The sequence below is a fragment of the Marmota monax genome, unplaced genomic scaffold (genome assembly GCF_021218885.2).
Source record: "Marmota monax isolate L192 unplaced genomic scaffold, Marmota_monax_Labrador192_F-V1.1 WCK01_AAM20220418_F8-fsc00006, whole genome shotgun sequence".
In the NCBI taxonomy this organism is placed as follows: Eukaryota; Metazoa; Chordata; class Mammalia; order Rodentia; family Sciuridae; genus Marmota; species Marmota monax.
The window spans coordinates 12,727,095-12,743,509 of record NW_026693712.1 but is presented as its reverse complement, the minus strand read 5'-3'; the positions used below and the strand labels follow the sequence as shown (position 1 = coordinate 12,743,509).

The following is a 16,415-nucleotide window of genomic DNA, read 5'->3' as shown; positions in this document are numbered from 1 at the left end:
AGTTTGAAGCACAGTGCTGGCACAGTGCTAAGTATTCAGCTATTTGTTGAACAACAGCAAAAAAATTTTTTTTCAGTATTAAGAATTGAACCCTGGAACTCACGTGTGCTAGGCATGTACTCTACCACTGACCTACCAGCTCCATCTCTATTTTAAATTTTGAGATAGGATCTTGCTATCCTATCTCAATAGGATAGAAGCTGGCCTTGAAATGCCAATCCTCCAGTTTCCTGAATTGCTAAAAAATAAAAACTGCCCTAAACTAGTAATTTGCATGCTAAAGTACTTCCTGAATTGCTAAGAAATTCCAGACCAGGAGGCATCAGGACTGAATCCCTGTATTCCATGTGGCCTTGTCCATTGATTTCCCATCCTGTAAATCAGGGAAATCTGGAGGCCGAAGTCTGTTTGAGGAAGCAGCCAGCACAGTGACTAGGAGAATCAGAACATGAAATCAATGTTTTCTTGTTTTCATAGCTATGGGCACCATGTAGACAAAGGAAGGTATTACCTTTTCTCTCAAGACATAAGCTCCTGTTTCTTGCTCTTGATAAATGTTTTTAAAGGACACAAATTATAATTTTTTTTACATTGATTATTAAGATTGTGCAAGTTTCAGCTTTTAGTAGTTCTGTGCATATAATAATGACTACCTGTATTTGCCATGCTTTATCTGGGTTTTAACTTAAAAAAAATTCTTTTTTTTTTTTAATACTGTTTATACTGTGGATTGAATATGGGTGCTTTGCCACTGAGCCACATCCCCACCATTTCTTATTTTTATTTTGAGACAGGGTCTTGTTAAGTTGGTTAGGCTCTTTTTTTTTTTTTTTTTTTTTTTGAGAGAGAGAGAGAGAGAATTTTTTAATATTTATTTTTTAGTTCTCGGCGGACACACATCTTTGTTTGTATGTGGTGCTGAGGATCGAACCCGGGCCACACGCATGCCAGGCGAGCGTGCTACCGCTTGAGCCACATCCCCAGCCCCTGGTTAGGCTCTTGGTAAATTGCTGAGGCTGGTCTTGAACTTCCAATCCAACTGCCTCAGCCTCCCAAATTGCTGGGATTACAGGCATGTACCACCATGCCCAGCTTAAGTTAACAATTTTATCTCTGAATTTAAGTCGATTTTGTGTTTACAAGAGTGGCATATAATTTTTTCTTTCCTGTGTACTTCTATAGTTTTTGTTTGTTTCTATAGTGTTCTCACAGTATTTTATTATGAAAAATTTGATACTGACATTTAAATAATTCTAAGTGCACATGGATGAACCATCTAGATTCTGTAGGTTAATATTTTGCCATATTTGTGTAATTACTTATATATCCATCCCTTAGTGCATCTCTCAATCTTGTTTTACAGATGTATTGAAAATTGTAGACATCATACATTTCATTCCTATGTACTTTAGATTGCACATTACTAGGTTTGGGCAGTTTTTTGACATAAGAATATTATTTATTTATTCAGATGTTGATGGATCTTTATTTTATTCATTTATTTATATGTGGTGCTGAGAATTGAACCCAATGTCTCACACATGCTAGGCAAGTGCTCTACCACTGACCCACAAGCCCAGCCCCGAAGACATCTCTGTCCACACACACACATATATAGAACCCCTGCTTGAATTTTGATTGAGATTGCACTGAATCTTTAGAAAAGTTAGAATTGACATTGTAACAATATTGTCTCTTCCAATTCGTGAACATAATTTATCTTTCCATTTATTTAGGTCTTTAATATCTCTTTTTATTATGATTTAGATATGATGTGTCCCCCAGTAGGCTTGTGTGATAGCCAGAGTCACAATGTTCAGAGGAGAAATGGCTAGATTAAGAGAGCTATAACCTAATCAGTTTATTCATCCATTTCATGGATTAATAATTTGAAAGGACTACTATAGACATGTAGGTGTGGCTGAAGGAAGGAAAGAGTTTTATTTTGTTCCTGGTGCCTCAATCTTGCTTTCTGCTTCCCAGTGCTATGAGCTGAACAGCTTTCCTCTGCTGCACCTTCCTACCATGATGTTCTGCTTTACCCCAGGGCCCAGAAGAATGGAGTCAGCTCACTGTAGACTGAGACTTCTGAACCCAAACCAAACTTTTACTCTTCTAAGTTGTTCTCAGATATTTTGATGTTAGTGACAAAATGCTGACTAACATACTTGAACATTATTTAGTGTAGAATGGAAATAATTGGCTAGATTTAGTCCTACATGTTATTTGTTGCAAATTAAATTTTTTAAAAGAGCATTTATTTTCTACGGATTGTATGTAAGAATAGAATAAATTTTTATGTATCAACTTTGTATTCCAGAACCATGCTAATTCATTCCTTATAGTAGTTTTTTAGATTCATCATTTACAAATAGAAATGTTTTCTTCTTTTCTGACCTTTTATGTCTTATTTTTTCCCACTTCTTATTGCCACAACCTTTAGTACAATGCTAAATAGAAAAGGTGAGCATACTTGTTTCTGATGTCAGTGACATACAGTTTAATCTTTTATCATCAGTTAAAATAGTAGCTATAAACTTTTCAGTTGTCTTTAACATATTGAAGACGTTTCCTGTTATTCCTCATTTGCTAGTGTTTTTTTAATCAGCTATCCAAGTCTGTTAATCAAGTTTTTTCTTCATTCTTTTAATCTAGGGAATTTTATTGACTTTTGAATGTTAAACTGTTTTTTACATTACTGGGATAAATGTTATTTGTCATGGTACCTTTTCCTTTTTTGGGGATGGGTACTGGAGATTGAACTCAGGGGCACTCGACCACTGAGCCACATCCCCAGCTCTGTTTTATATTTTGAGACAGAATCTCACTGAGTTGCTTAGTACATTGCTTTTGTTGAGCTGGCTTTGAACTCACATCCTTCTGCCTCAGTTTCCCTAGCTGCTGGGATTATAAGTGTGCACCACTGCGCCCGGCAGTAGCTTTTCCTTTTAATGTATTAAAAGGGTTACTTTATGCTTTTTCTGTTTTCTCAAGTCATTGGTAAAGGTCTTTTCTTTTGTGATGTAAGTATTTAAAGCCCTAAGTTTCCTTGAAGCACTACTTTAGTTGCATCCTGCAAATTGTGATATGGTGTATTTTGCCGTCATTCAGTCCATACCTTAAATTCTGCTTTTTGATTTTGTCTTTGATTCATGATTTAGAAGACTTTTATTTCATTTCCAGATATTTTGGGTTCTAGATATCTTACTTAAATTATTGATTTAATTGTTCTGCAGGCAGATAGTGTACTTTGTATAATTCTGATTCTTGTTCAGTACATCTTCTATTTGAATGCTGTTTGTTTTGGGTCAGTTTGGTCTCTCATTTGCTGAGAGAATGGTGTTGATCTACTATAATTATAAAATTGTTTAGTTCTCCCTTGAATTTGGTTCATTTTTATCTATTCTGAACTATTATAGACATAAACATTTTATTACTGTTACGTCCTCCTGGTGAATAATTGTCCTTTTTATTATTATGAAATGAACCTCTTTATTCTTCATTATACAGTTTGTCTCAACATTTCTCTTTTTTTGGAAAACGGCAGTTGTTGCCTTTTATTCTTTGTTTACATGATGTATCTTTTAGCCTTTCTCTGGTTTTGTACTTAAAGTGTGTTTCTTACAGCTATTAGTAGTGTCTTATGTTTTTATCTATTGTCAGTTCTTGCTTTTTTTTTTTTTTAATGTGCCACCTACTTAATGTCTTTTTTTAAAAAAATCTTTATTTTATTTATTTTTATGTGGTGCTAAGGGTCGAACCCAGGGCCTCACACGTGCTAGGCAAGTGCTCTACCGCTGAGCCACAATCCCAGCCCCCAGTTCTTGCTTTTTAATTGGAGTGTTGAGACTATTAATGTTTAACATAATTTTTGATATGGTTGGATTTGAGAATACTGTTATTTTCTGTTTGTCTTTTCTATCTACCTGTTTTTATGTTCCTCTTATTATTTTCAAGTGAATTATTTGAATTTGTATAGCATTTCATGTAATTAATGTTTTGGATTTTTGGTGATTCCTCTTTGCATTTTTGTGTTAGTTGTTGCTTTAGGAATTATACATACCTAACCTCCACAGTCTATTTAGAGTTAATATTGTACCATGTCCCATAAAATAATGGAAACCTTGGTTTCAGGTTCTTTTTTTTAACCTATACTCACTGATCTTAGGTGTAGGTGTCATATATATGACGGTTAAATGGATGAAAACCCAGCCACAAAATATTTTAAAGAATGTAGGAAAAAATCATTTATATTTACCATTTTTGTTGTTTTTCCTTTTTTTGTTAAAGATCCAGGTTTTCCTTTAATGTCATTTCCTTTCAACACGAAAAACTTTTGTCAAACAGGTCTTCTACAGATGAAATCTCTTGATCTCTTCATCTAAAGTATCTTGTTTGCCCTTATCTCTAAAGGATGTTTTTGCTAGATGTTGAGTTCTGGTTGGTAATTCTTCATTCCAGAACTTTTAAAGATGTTTTAGTGTTTTCTGGCCCCTATTTTTTAATAAGAAATCCATGATCATTGGAATAATTTCCTAGTTTGTATTATTTGTGCTCTTTTCCCCCCTTATTGCTATCAAAGTTTTTCCTCCCTTATTTTCATCAGTTTGATTATCTTGTGTCTAGGACTAATTTTATTTATTTTTAATTTTTTGTTCTTTTTAGTTATACATATCAATAAGGTGTATTTTGACATGTTATACATACATGTGCAGCTTCCCATTCTTGTGGGTTGTACATAGTGTGGAGTTAAACTGGTTTGTGTGTTCATATATGAACACAGGAAATAATTCAGGACTGGTTTTCTTGAGGTTTATCCTAAATGGGATTTGCTGAGCTTCTTTAATGTGTATATTTATGTCTTTTACCAAATTTTAGAGGTATTTCTAGCTATTGTGTCTTCAGAAGATTTTGCATTTGTCCCCTTTTTCTCCTGTTTTTGTGGGATCCAGTGACATTTGTTAAACAGTTTGTTACAATCACATAGTTTACTGAAATTCTGTTTATTCTTTCCTGCCCCTCTCTGTTCTTCTGGTGGGATAATTATTGATCCATCTTCTAATTCATGGTTTACTCTGTTGTCTCCATTCTGCCCTCGAACCAGTCCATCAAAATTTAATTTCCGTTATTTTTTATTTCTAAAATTTTCATTTGATTCTTTTTTACAACTTCTGTTTTTCCATTTAGAACTCTTATTTTGTCATTCATTTCAAGCGTAATGTCTTTTTTCTTGTTAATAATTCTAGTTGTTGTTATTGCTTTAGACTCTTTTATTGTTTGAACATCTAGTCACTTTAGGCTTGACAGCTATTGATTAAATTTTGATTGTCTGGTCAAAGGACTTCATTTCTGTTGGATATCTAGCTGCCTGCTTTGCCTGAGGACCACTGTCATATGGGGAACTTGTGAAGGGGAGAAATGGGAAGTGTTAGGAACTTGATTTGGCACTCATTTTGAGAATACTAAATTTTAAACCATCACAAAAAATGAGTTTATTGACAACAAATAATGCTATTAAGCGGTTCTACAATTTAAAGGCAGGAGGATCGCAAGTTCAAAGCCAGCCTTAGCAAAAGTGAGGCATTAAGCAACCCAGACTCTGTCTCTAATTAAAATACAAGGGGCTGGGGTTGTGGCTCAGCGGTAGAGTGTTCACCTAGCATGTGCGAGGTGCTGGGTTCCATCCTTGGTACCGCATAAAAATAAATAAAATAAAGGCATGTGTCCAACAACAACTAAAAAAGTATTTAAAAAAATAAAATCAAAATAGGACTGGGGATGTGGCTTAGTGGTGGAGTGCCCCTGAGTTTAATTCCTGGTTATGAAGTTCCCTAGTTATAAAACACAGGATCAGTGTGTGGTAGTTACTTCTTCAGAGAAGGTTGCATATGTAATTTTGGTTTATTATTAAATAATAATAAGTAACAATAATAAGAAATATTAGGAACTATGATGTGATAAGTGGGGTGCCATGTTCTGTTCTTTAAGTTGTAGAACTGGTTAATAGCATTATTTGTTGCTATGAATTCACTTTTTGTGATGGTTTAAAATTTAGTACTCTTAAATTGAGTGCTAAATCAAGTTCCTAAGCATTCTAAACTCTGATCTCAAATTGCTTTGCTCTTCCTGTTTTGTTTTTTACCCCCAGTATATTTCACTGCTCTGTTTACCTTAGCCAGGCAGCTCTTTTCTGTTCTAATGGCCTTGTTTGGTTGTCTGTAAATAACTGTTAGTAAGAGGAACATGTTCTTGCCCTCTTCCTTTTGACGGGCTGAAATGAAAAAAACCTAGCTATAAAATATTTTCTTTAATATAATAAAATGATATTTTTAATCAATTCTTAGGTGTGTGGTTTGGACTGGAGATGAACGGGTCTTTTTTTACAATCCTACCACTCGTCTTTCTATGTGGGACCGACCTGATGATTTGATTGGAAGGGCAGATGTTGATAAAATTATTCAGGAACCCCCTCATAAAAAAGGATTGGAAGACATGAAGAAATTAAGTGAGTTTTAAATTAGGAATTTCTCCTCTAATTTTAATATTTTTTTAATGTTTTTATAGAAAGTGAAGATATTTTAGGAATATTTAATTTTTAAAAGTAGATTGCTATGCTGGTTTGGTGTGATGAAGGTAAAAATACAAAGAATTTGGATAATATTGTGTTTTGTAAAAAATTTTTTTAGCTTATTGTCCTTTATCATTATTTTCAGTTAGTTCAAGGTAGATATGCTGGAGATGATGTTATTTGCTTTATGCTTATTACTACTACTAAAGCACTCCTTAGTGAGTGAGCCTTTGGGCACTTTTTGGGACCAGTGGTATATATATATTTTTGGCAGTAATCAAAAAGTGCACAAAGTATTTTTTAATATTTTGTTGACTAAAATTTTCTTGTTTTAAACATTTAAATAGCATTTCAATACATTGAGTACAAAAAATTATAAAATTTTCATTGTGTATTTTTTGTACATTTCTTATTGGCAATTTGCCTGTATTGATATGAATGTGTTTTTATAGACTCCCCCTACCTCATGTAGTATAGAAGCACAAAAATCATTTAATTCTATGAGTAAAACAACTCTTAATATATGTCTTTCTAGTGATTGAGAGATTTTCATGTATTATTAGATATGTGGTTTGGACATTTTCTGCTTACTAGTAATTTCCCACTAAGTGCAATTTGCCTATTTAGTACTGAAGGTATTAGGCACCTATTTTGTTTCCTTTAGCAATGTTTGTTTTATAGGCATGATAGTAATATTTTATGACCATAGTATTAAATAATGCCAAGAAAGTATGTGACTTACTTTTGTTCTTTTATGAGTCTGTTTTCAAAATATTTGATTCATTTAGTTGATAATGCATTAAAATGCATCAAAAAATGTACTATAAGTCCAAAATCAGGGAAATTTTTATGTATTTGTAAAACTAAGCTTTGTACAAGAAAATCTTCAATATGAATGTAAAGGGAGGATAAAGAGAACCATTATTATACTTTAATGATTTTTTTATAAAAATGAGTATTAAGTGGATGTTTTATGCAAATAATGATGTTTTTAAAGAAATGGTCGTAAAATGTATGTATTTAACTGTTTATAACACTATTTGAAATGTTTTTGCCAGGGCACCCAACCCCAACAATGCTGTCCATCCAAAAGTGGCAATTCTCTATGAGTGCAAGTGAGTGAAATACCTGTAAATTAGTTTTTTTTTTTTTTTTTTAACTGCTTAAAGGAAGTGTTCTGGTAGTGATTAGCAGAATCTATGCCTATATAATTCAGTGATTGCCTGCTTATTTTGTTCAAAGTTTTAATTAAATTTTGTCTCATAGTTAAAGAAGAACAAGAACTAATGGAAGAAATTAATGAAGATGAGCCTGTCAAAGCAAAAAAGCGGAAGTAAGTAATATATATAGTTTGTGTGATTCCAGATAGATTTACCTTTTAACTTTGATTAGATTATCAGTTTGTGATTGCAAGGCACAAGGTACTATTTGTGTTACTAGGATGCAGAAGTCACGTTGCTCTCTTAGACTTGATATTAAATATCTTTGTTTTATAATACAGAAATGGTATCCTTTTTGTTGCCAGATTTGGAGAAGATTGGTTATTCCAATATGTATTATGAAACTCAGTGGCATTTTAGGAATTAATTGATTATTCTTTATAAAAATTCACTATGTCTAAATTTTATTAAAATCAGTTTTCCCATACAAATCCCAGCAAATAACATTTTGGAAATTTCATAAAAATAGACATACTTCTCTCTCTTTATATGCTTATCTTATGACTTAACCTAGTCCTTGGGTCTGGTCATTACTACTTGGTATGAAGTAGGCCTGTGAGCTTAGAAAGTACTCTGAGAGAAAAAATATTGCTAGAAACAGAAGAATTAGCTTGGCCAGTACTCTGGAATTGGGTGAAATATGAATGTTACCTATTATGGGAGGTGGGAGGGTGGTGGAAGGTTGGATAGAGGGGTGTGTGTGTATTGTGGGAATGGGACCATTATTTAGCAGCAAAAAGGAAAGCTTGGATACATTATTAGGGACTGTATAATTATAGTCCTAATTGGAAAAGGACAGATTGAATGCAGCCAAATTATGGCAAGGAATGAGTATAATAATCCCTGTCAAGGGTGGTTCTTTTTTTTTTAAAAAAAAAAAAATGTTATTGGCAATAGTATTAAAGAAATTAAGATATTAAGGAGAATCACTTTTAATCTGTCACCTTGACACAGCTATTCTCATTTTTACAGTTGACTTTTTATTTCTTGACCAAATGTGTTATCAGTTCTTTTTTTAAAAAAAAAAATTCTAGAATAAGACATTTGTATTCTTAATTATTATAAATGACTGTATTCATTCTGTTTATACCATAATTTTGGATGTTTCTATGATGTTAAACTTTTAGGTTGTTTTTAATTGTTTGTTCTTATAGACAACTCTGTAAGGTTTTTAACTGCTTTTATCAGGAGAATGTCAAAGAAGTCCTTTATGTGGATTGCCCGAGCTTCTCTATTTAGGTACAAAGCTAAAAGCCTATTTTTCCTGGCTTAGTTTTTCTTTTATTTCTTTTATTGAGATAGATAGTGATAGTTTGTATTGTGACATTTTCATTTAATATAATTCTATAAAGGTTATTTACTTTCATTAGTTATTATATTTCTTGGATGTCTTAACTCTTTAACTATTTAAATACTTCTTAAATAAATTATTTTAAGAGGGTATATTGTTTGGCAAATTGCTTTTACCTGTTTGTTTTGTGCATATCTTAGGTCACAGACTATCTCGCTAAGTTCCTGCAGGTCATGGACTCTGTCTTCTATTCTTTTGATTCATTCCCTAAGTTGTTATTTACCTCTCAAATTTATGGGTTAGCCTTAGTACCATTTAAATCTCCTGGGCTACCTATTGTTTCCTATATAGCATGCTTTTGAATTACCAGTAGATTTCTATAGGAAAAATAATCAACTTTGTTAATGCTATATACTTAGCAGATCATATTTTTTAAAAAAGATTTCTTCAAATACACCTGAGTTATTGAATTCCTTTTTGGATTATTTACATGAATAGGCCTTTTTTCATAGTAATATGTGTTGAGAGGTGACTTGATTTCATGTTTAAAATTTTACTTGAGTACCACATGAGCAACAGGCCTGCCCTTAGTCCTGAGATACATTTTTGGAGGAACAAGAAGTAGTTTAAAAAGTCATTGATGAACAGTTCTAATTCCTACTACTACTACCTAACTACTCCTGGGCCTATGTTGCTCTCTGGGACCTGTCCTTCAACTTAAATCTCAACTTATCACCCAGAAAGTGAGTAATAAAAATGTCAGGTAGGTAAGGTATATATCTCACATATCCACTTGGCCAAGTTTGCAGATATTTTATTTTCAAAATAAATGTTTGAGATTACTAAGACTTAATACCAGTTTTTATTAGATTTTAAAAGTATTTTATGAATTTATTATATAAAAATTTTGGAGAATACCATTTTTCTATATCATTTCAAGAACTAAAACAGTTACATCCTATGCTGGTTGAGTCTAACACATAGTTTATAATCAATGCTATGCACTTTTTTTTACCCACTTTGTAAGATAGTTTACTTTCTGTATCAACTAGTATCAGGGAGAGACAGCACATTAAAGGTACATATATATATATATATTTTTCCTAACAATGCATCCATTATAACATCATTAGAAACTTGTAATTTTATTATTAGATTAAAAGTTGTTTATCCCTTAGAAGTCATTTTAAACCCTCAATATAACTTGTTTTTGCCAAAAATATGCTGCTCAGTAGTGAGTCTTGAAAATTCCATTGATTTTAAGATTTTAATATAATTTGTTATTAATATTTTGTCAGTTGATGCCTTATGTTTTATTTTTCATAGGCGAGATGATAATAAAGACATTGATTCAGAGAAAGAAGCTGCCATGGAAGCTGAAATTAAAGCTGCCCGAGAAAGGGCCATTGTCCCTCTGGAGGCCCGAATGAAGCAGTTCAAGGACATGCTGCTAGAGAGAGGGGTCAGAAAACAATCTTTGGGGGAGATATTTCTGTTTTGTATAAGTAATATAAATATGTCTTGCTAAAAGGTCAAATCTAAGGTTAGTGCTCATGTTGTAGGGGGGGATTAAGGGAACCCTATCAACTTAATTTGTACCTTTTCTTTGAAACAGCCTTTTCCTTGGCTAATTATATCATGTTTCACTAAGTCCCATTTTACTGTCCTTTTAAGTACAAATAACATTTAACATTTATTGGGTCATTTAATTTTGGTGAGTAATATATACGAGTATTAACATTACAGAATGGCGGACTACTTCGGATAGGTAAGGTATACATGATTCTTCCTTAAATATCTTCAGAGTGGCTTTTGGTGTAAGGAGAACTGCTGTTTTTTGATATTTTTAGAAACTTAATTGAGAAAGAAATTCAACATTTGGGTTATATTCACAGATTTATTTGAATGAGTATGACTGTTCAATTTTAAATCATAACATTGTTCACATGATTGGAGATAGTGTGGGAAATCAAAATGCAAATCCTCAAGGCTTTTTCTGATGTACTGTTTTTTTTAAATGTCACACAGTAGTGGTTGTTTTAATGAGTAATTAAGTGTGTGTTATTTCTATATAATACAGAAATGTTCAGAGCCAATTAGTGTGGAAATTTGCTATTGCTAGCCTCCCGCTGCTTGTCATTTATTAGTGATGGAAACTTTCAGTTTGGTTTTTATGTCTGCTTTATAAACAGATGTCCTGTAGATTTCAAGAAAAATTATGACCTTTATGTTTTTAGAGCAAACTTAATCATGAGGCAATACATTTTTTATTTTAAAGGTGTCTGCTTTTTCAACATGGGAGAAAGAGTTGCACAAGATAGTTTTTGATCCTCGATATTTACTTCTCAATCCTAAAGAAAGAAAACAGGTAAAAGGAAAATAACATTGTAAGAAAAGTAAATGTCATTTGACAGCATAATTTTTTTTTCCCCTAACACAGTACTTCAAAAATAGTCTTTCATCTGAGTACACAGTCATTTATGGGCCTTTGTGTAGACTTTTCTGCCTCAGAAATACTCGGATAAGTTTTCGTTTATGGACAGGATGAATTCTTTTTTTTTTTTTAACATTTTGTTCTTATGATACATACACAGTGAGGACATGTGTAAGGAGATTTTAAAATTTATTACAAATGCTTTATTCATTTGCTTTTTATTGGGCAAAAAATGCAAATTTGGAGGAAAATGGCAAAATAAAGATGAGTAAAAAGTGGGGGAAAACTCATATATAGCCCTAGCCAAGAGTTAGACCACCGATGAACATTTTTATTCATATTGTTCTTTACCAGTATGTACATGTGTATGTATATAGATAGTACTCAAAGGCATATACTTGTGTCTTAAATACACCACACATACAAGTTCAGATCTAAGTAGCATCTATTAAACTGTTTTCATCCTAATCTTAGATGATGGACACTTCAGGCTCTCTGCTGAACTAGAGTTACCTTATTATTGAGCTTCCATTTATTATCTCATGGTGATTGCTTTTTTCTTTAAAGTATTGTACACTTCGAATTTATTTAATTATTGAATTGTCAGAATCGTTCTGACACAGATCTCTGAATTGCTGATATTTGAGCCACTTAACTATAGTGCTGTTGAGCTATGAAATTTCTTTTGGTAACAGTAGAATTCATCTTTTTAAAATTTTTTTTTAATTGTAGATGGCCAAAATACCTTTATTTTATTTATTTTTATGTGGTGTTAAGGATCGAACCTAGTGCCTCACACAAGCGCTCTGCCACTGAGCTATAGCCCCAGTGTTCATCTTTAGTATAATATAATGATTAGAAAATTCACACAGATGGTATGTTTTTTTGCATGTAAGCCTAATCATAAACTTCAATGAATAGAGAAGATTTATAAATTTGCATCTGTGTTTCAAGCTTGATAGCCTTTTTTTTTTTTTTTTTTTTGGTGCTGGGGATTGAACTCAGGGTCTTGTGCAGGCAAGGCAAGCACTCTTCCAACTGAGCTATCCTCTTCCCCCATTTTTGTTTTTAATACTGTTTGTATATGATCATCTCATTTTCATCCCAATTGATGGCCCTAGCAGAACCTATAAATCAGCCTTGATTTTTCATTTTTCCCATTTCCTTTATATCATCAAATCTACCTTCAAAACATTTTCTAAATCTAACCTCTTATTCACCATTTTCCTTACCAACATCCTAATCCAAGCCACTATAACCAGCTCTTAATCATTTGTGTAGCCCATAATCAGTTTTCCTACTTTCATTCTTGCTCCTCTTAGTGAAGTTCTTTTTCGACACACCAGCCAGACTAGTTTTAAAGTTTAAGTGATATCAAATGTAGTCAATGTTCCCTTGCTTAAAACTGTCTTAATGTTTTCCATTTCAGGTAGGGTAAAACATTTTATATGTACTCAGTGCTGTTCATTCATTGTAGTCACATTAGCCTTGATAGTCCTTGAATAAGTTCAGCATTTTCTGGTATTTGCTATTTAATCTGCCTGGAATGTTCTTCCTCCAGGTATTAGCATAGTCAGCTCCAGCATTTCATTCAGGTACTTGTCCAGGTTCCTTTTGATCAGTCTGTGTATTATCTCTGCCTTCTTTATTTTCTGCATGGCACATTTCTAATTGTCTAAAATTACATTGTTTAATGTATATCTCCTACTATAGAATATAAATTCTATAAAGGCTGGAATGTTGCTTTGTCCATTGTTCAGTGTATAGTGCCTGAATCACTGCCTAATCTAAATATCCCAAGTCTTATTTTAAATGTTTTGTGACTTAATTCTTCATGGTACTGCATATTATTTCTATTTGAATGAAATCATAAGTAACATGAGAACTAAAATTCTTGACCCATTTGAAGGCATTCTTCAAGCTGATGGTGATTATCTCCATAATAGAATTATACTTGAGAAGTATATTCTGTTTTTTTTAAAAATATTTTTTGTTATAAATGCACACAATGCCTTTATTTATTTTTGTGTGCTGCTGAGGATCAAACCCAGTGCCATACACATGCTAGGCAAGTGCTCTCCCAGTGAGCTACAACCCAGCCCTGTAATTCTATTTTAAACAAAAACCCTACCTAAAGTTTTTTTGCCTGGTAGCATTTTTTTTCTTAAAAAACAGTATTATTTTTAAGAAAGGAAGGAAGGAGAGGAGAAGTTAATATCTGGCATTAATGTGTATGTGTATATAAATGTGTGTGTGTGTGTGTGTGTGTGTATATATATATATATATATATATTTGCATAGAAATATAAAATCAAGGAAAAAACAAAGGTGCTAAGTTAACCATTTGTACTTTGTAATTTCATATCTGTAATTTGTGCATTGATTTGAAAAACAAATAATTTCATTGGAAAGCTTCATAATCTAAAATGGCATGTCTTTGATTTGTCTTTTCCTAGTTATTTGTAGATTTACATGTAGTTTGCATTAGTATAAAAGATATTTTATATTAAAATTATTTTAACATACAGTTTCACTTCTTTAGTCTTGTTTTGGATAAAAGGTCACTTAAGAGAGGGTAGAAATATTTTTGTCTGTTAGGTTTAACTTTTAAATGAATAACATTTTTAAAAGAATGAGATTGTTTCCGTTCAGAATTTTAGGTTCTGATGTGGATAATAGTTATGCTAACACTTTAAAATGAGTAGTTTCTTATATCAAAATAAACAGTTAAATATACTGTACTAGTCAAGCTTTTTAATGTTGATAGTATTATGGTATGGTAACATTACCTGTGTGATTACTCAGGATGGTCCATCTAGGATTGTTCACTAAATCAATGTGAAAGTATAAATGAAATGGATATGAGAAATAATGGAGACAAATACTTAAGAAAACTACACACAGAAAAGTCTAAAGATCTTAAATGAAATTTCACTAAATGAGCTTGTCATATAATCACCTAGATCTGCCATGTAATCACCTAGATCAAGTAATAAAGAGTTTTACCAGCACCCCAGAATGTACCTTTAAGGGCTAGGTGCTATAGAATTTAATGTATTTTTGTTGAGGCCCATAAATCTATTGACTCTCCCAGTGTGTATTATAGTTTTTGTGGTGGTGGGGGGGGTTCTGATTTAACCCAGGGGTGCTTTACCACTGAGCTATACATATGCAGCCCTTTTTGTTTTTTATTTTGATACATAGTCTCACTAAGTTGCTTAGGGCCTCACTAAGTTGATGAGGCTGGCCTTGAATTTGAAATCTTCCTGTCCCATCTTCCCTAGTCACTGGGATTTTAGATATGCACTATCATGCCCTGTGTTATAACATTTTGCTCATGAGTTACAGTTCTAAGAAAATAATTGCTTAAAATAGAGAACATACAGCCAAGTATATTGGAAAGTATGTAAAAAATAATTTGGAGAAACTTGGAAGCTTAAAAGAACTTCTGAGGCTGGGGCTATAGCTCAGTGGTAAGCTTTTGCCTAGCATGTATGAGCCACTGAGTTCAATCCTCAGCACCTCATAAAAATATAAAGGTGTTGTATCCATCTACACCTAAAAAACCCAAAAAAACAACAACAAAAAAACTTTTTAAATTGAAAAACAAACAAGAAAAACTTCTGATTTTCTTTAAGATGTATCTCAGAGAGAGTGATTCCTAACATTGGCCTGGGATATTCCAGAGGAGGCAATATGAATTCTTTCTAGCACCTCAAAAGAAAGTTAATAAACATTCTCTTATAAACTTTATAAGTAAGAATAGGTGAGAAAGGAGTTTGAAATAACTTTCTCCCTCCCTTCAGCATACAAATACGTTCACATGATTTATAGCAGTGGTTTATTTAGAGGGTATTGAAAGTTACCGATATGTCTAATAGGGGGTGGTTAGGTAATTGTAGGTATTTCTGTACAGCTTTTAAAGATTGGTGATTATACACTATTTTGAGACTAACCTGGAAAGGTGCCTATGGTATATTAAAGGAAACTTTTTTTTTTTTTTTAAACTTCATGCAAAGATGTTTGTCTCCATATTTAAAGTGCCAGATAGTTCTATACTTTGTGTTAGGAAAAACATTAGAGGGCTTTTATCTACCTGAAGCATTTCTCTTGTCTTTCTGACTAGCTTTGTTATAAACTGGTTACCTGTACACTTGCTGTGTAGCTGCTGTCTTTCAGCATGACGACTCCATATAGATATCCTGAGGATTGCCTTCATCTCTCTTTGTTTTTTTGGTCACTTGTTCTCTACATTATAAGCCTTTTCTTTTTTGTTTTATTCATTTTAATTTATCTGAAAGAGAGCATTCAAAGGAAATAAAATTTTTCAATTCTTACATATTTAATAAAGCCTTTGTTTATATGAATTTGGAGTTGGTAATCTTTTTTTTCTTTCAGGATTTTGAAGATATTGCTCTGCTTTTAGTTTTCAGTGTTGTTTTTAAAGCCATCCCGTTATCAGTTCCTTTGCTCATTTTTCCTACTCTCTGTAAGCAAGTAGGTTCTTCCTTATTCCTTACTTTTCTAACATCTCTTTATGTTATATGCCCTGATTTAAGAGTCCATTGTGCTGGGCTCTTTCAGTATGGAAACATCTTCTATTTCTGGGAAGTTCTCCTGCATTCCTTTTTTTCCCCTTCTGGTTTTCTGTTTTGTTGTTCCCAAATTGTGCCACAAAGTTCCTAAATCTTTTTTCCTTGTCTTTTTTTTTTTTTTTTAACTTATATTTGTCACCCAACTCTCAGTTAGATTTTCATTTCATCCCTTTTAGTTTCTTAGAGTTTTTTTTGTTTTGTTTTGGGTTTGTGTGTTTATTATCTTGTTTTATGGCTGCAATTGTCTTAATTGTATGAGGTTTTTAGGATTTTTTTTTCCTTTTAACTTAAATCATTTTATGGTGTT

The 16,415-nt window shown here is 32.5% G+C and overlaps 1 protein-coding gene across 6 annotated transcripts in view; it reads left to right on the top strand.

The window, feature by feature from the left end:
- Tcerg1 (transcription elongation regulator 1) overlaps nucleotides 1–16,415 on the top strand; it is a 65,242-nt gene that overhangs the window by 28,365 nt on the left and 20,462 nt on the right. For 4 of the 6 annotated variants that reach the window (XR_006855196.2, XM_046460101.2, XM_046460099.2 and 1 more), the window contains 6 exons: nucleotides 6,345–6,505; nucleotides 7,627–7,683; nucleotides 7,835–7,901; nucleotides 8,977–9,027; nucleotides 10,406–10,541; nucleotides 11,358–11,447. Coding sequence is in view for 5 of the 6 variants with exons in the window: in XM_046460101.2 (XP_046316057.1) it covers nucleotides 6,345–6,505; nucleotides 7,627–7,683; nucleotides 7,835–7,901; nucleotides 8,977–9,027; nucleotides 10,406–10,541; nucleotides 11,358–11,447 (562 nt within the window). In the remaining variant the exon portion in view is untranslated. The remainder of the gene's footprint in view (nucleotides 1–6,344; nucleotides 6,506–7,626; nucleotides 7,684–7,834; nucleotides 7,902–8,976; nucleotides 9,028–10,405; nucleotides 10,542–11,357; nucleotides 11,448–16,415) is intronic. The other 2 variants (XM_046460102.2, XM_046460100.2) reach the window with 1 other exon arrangement.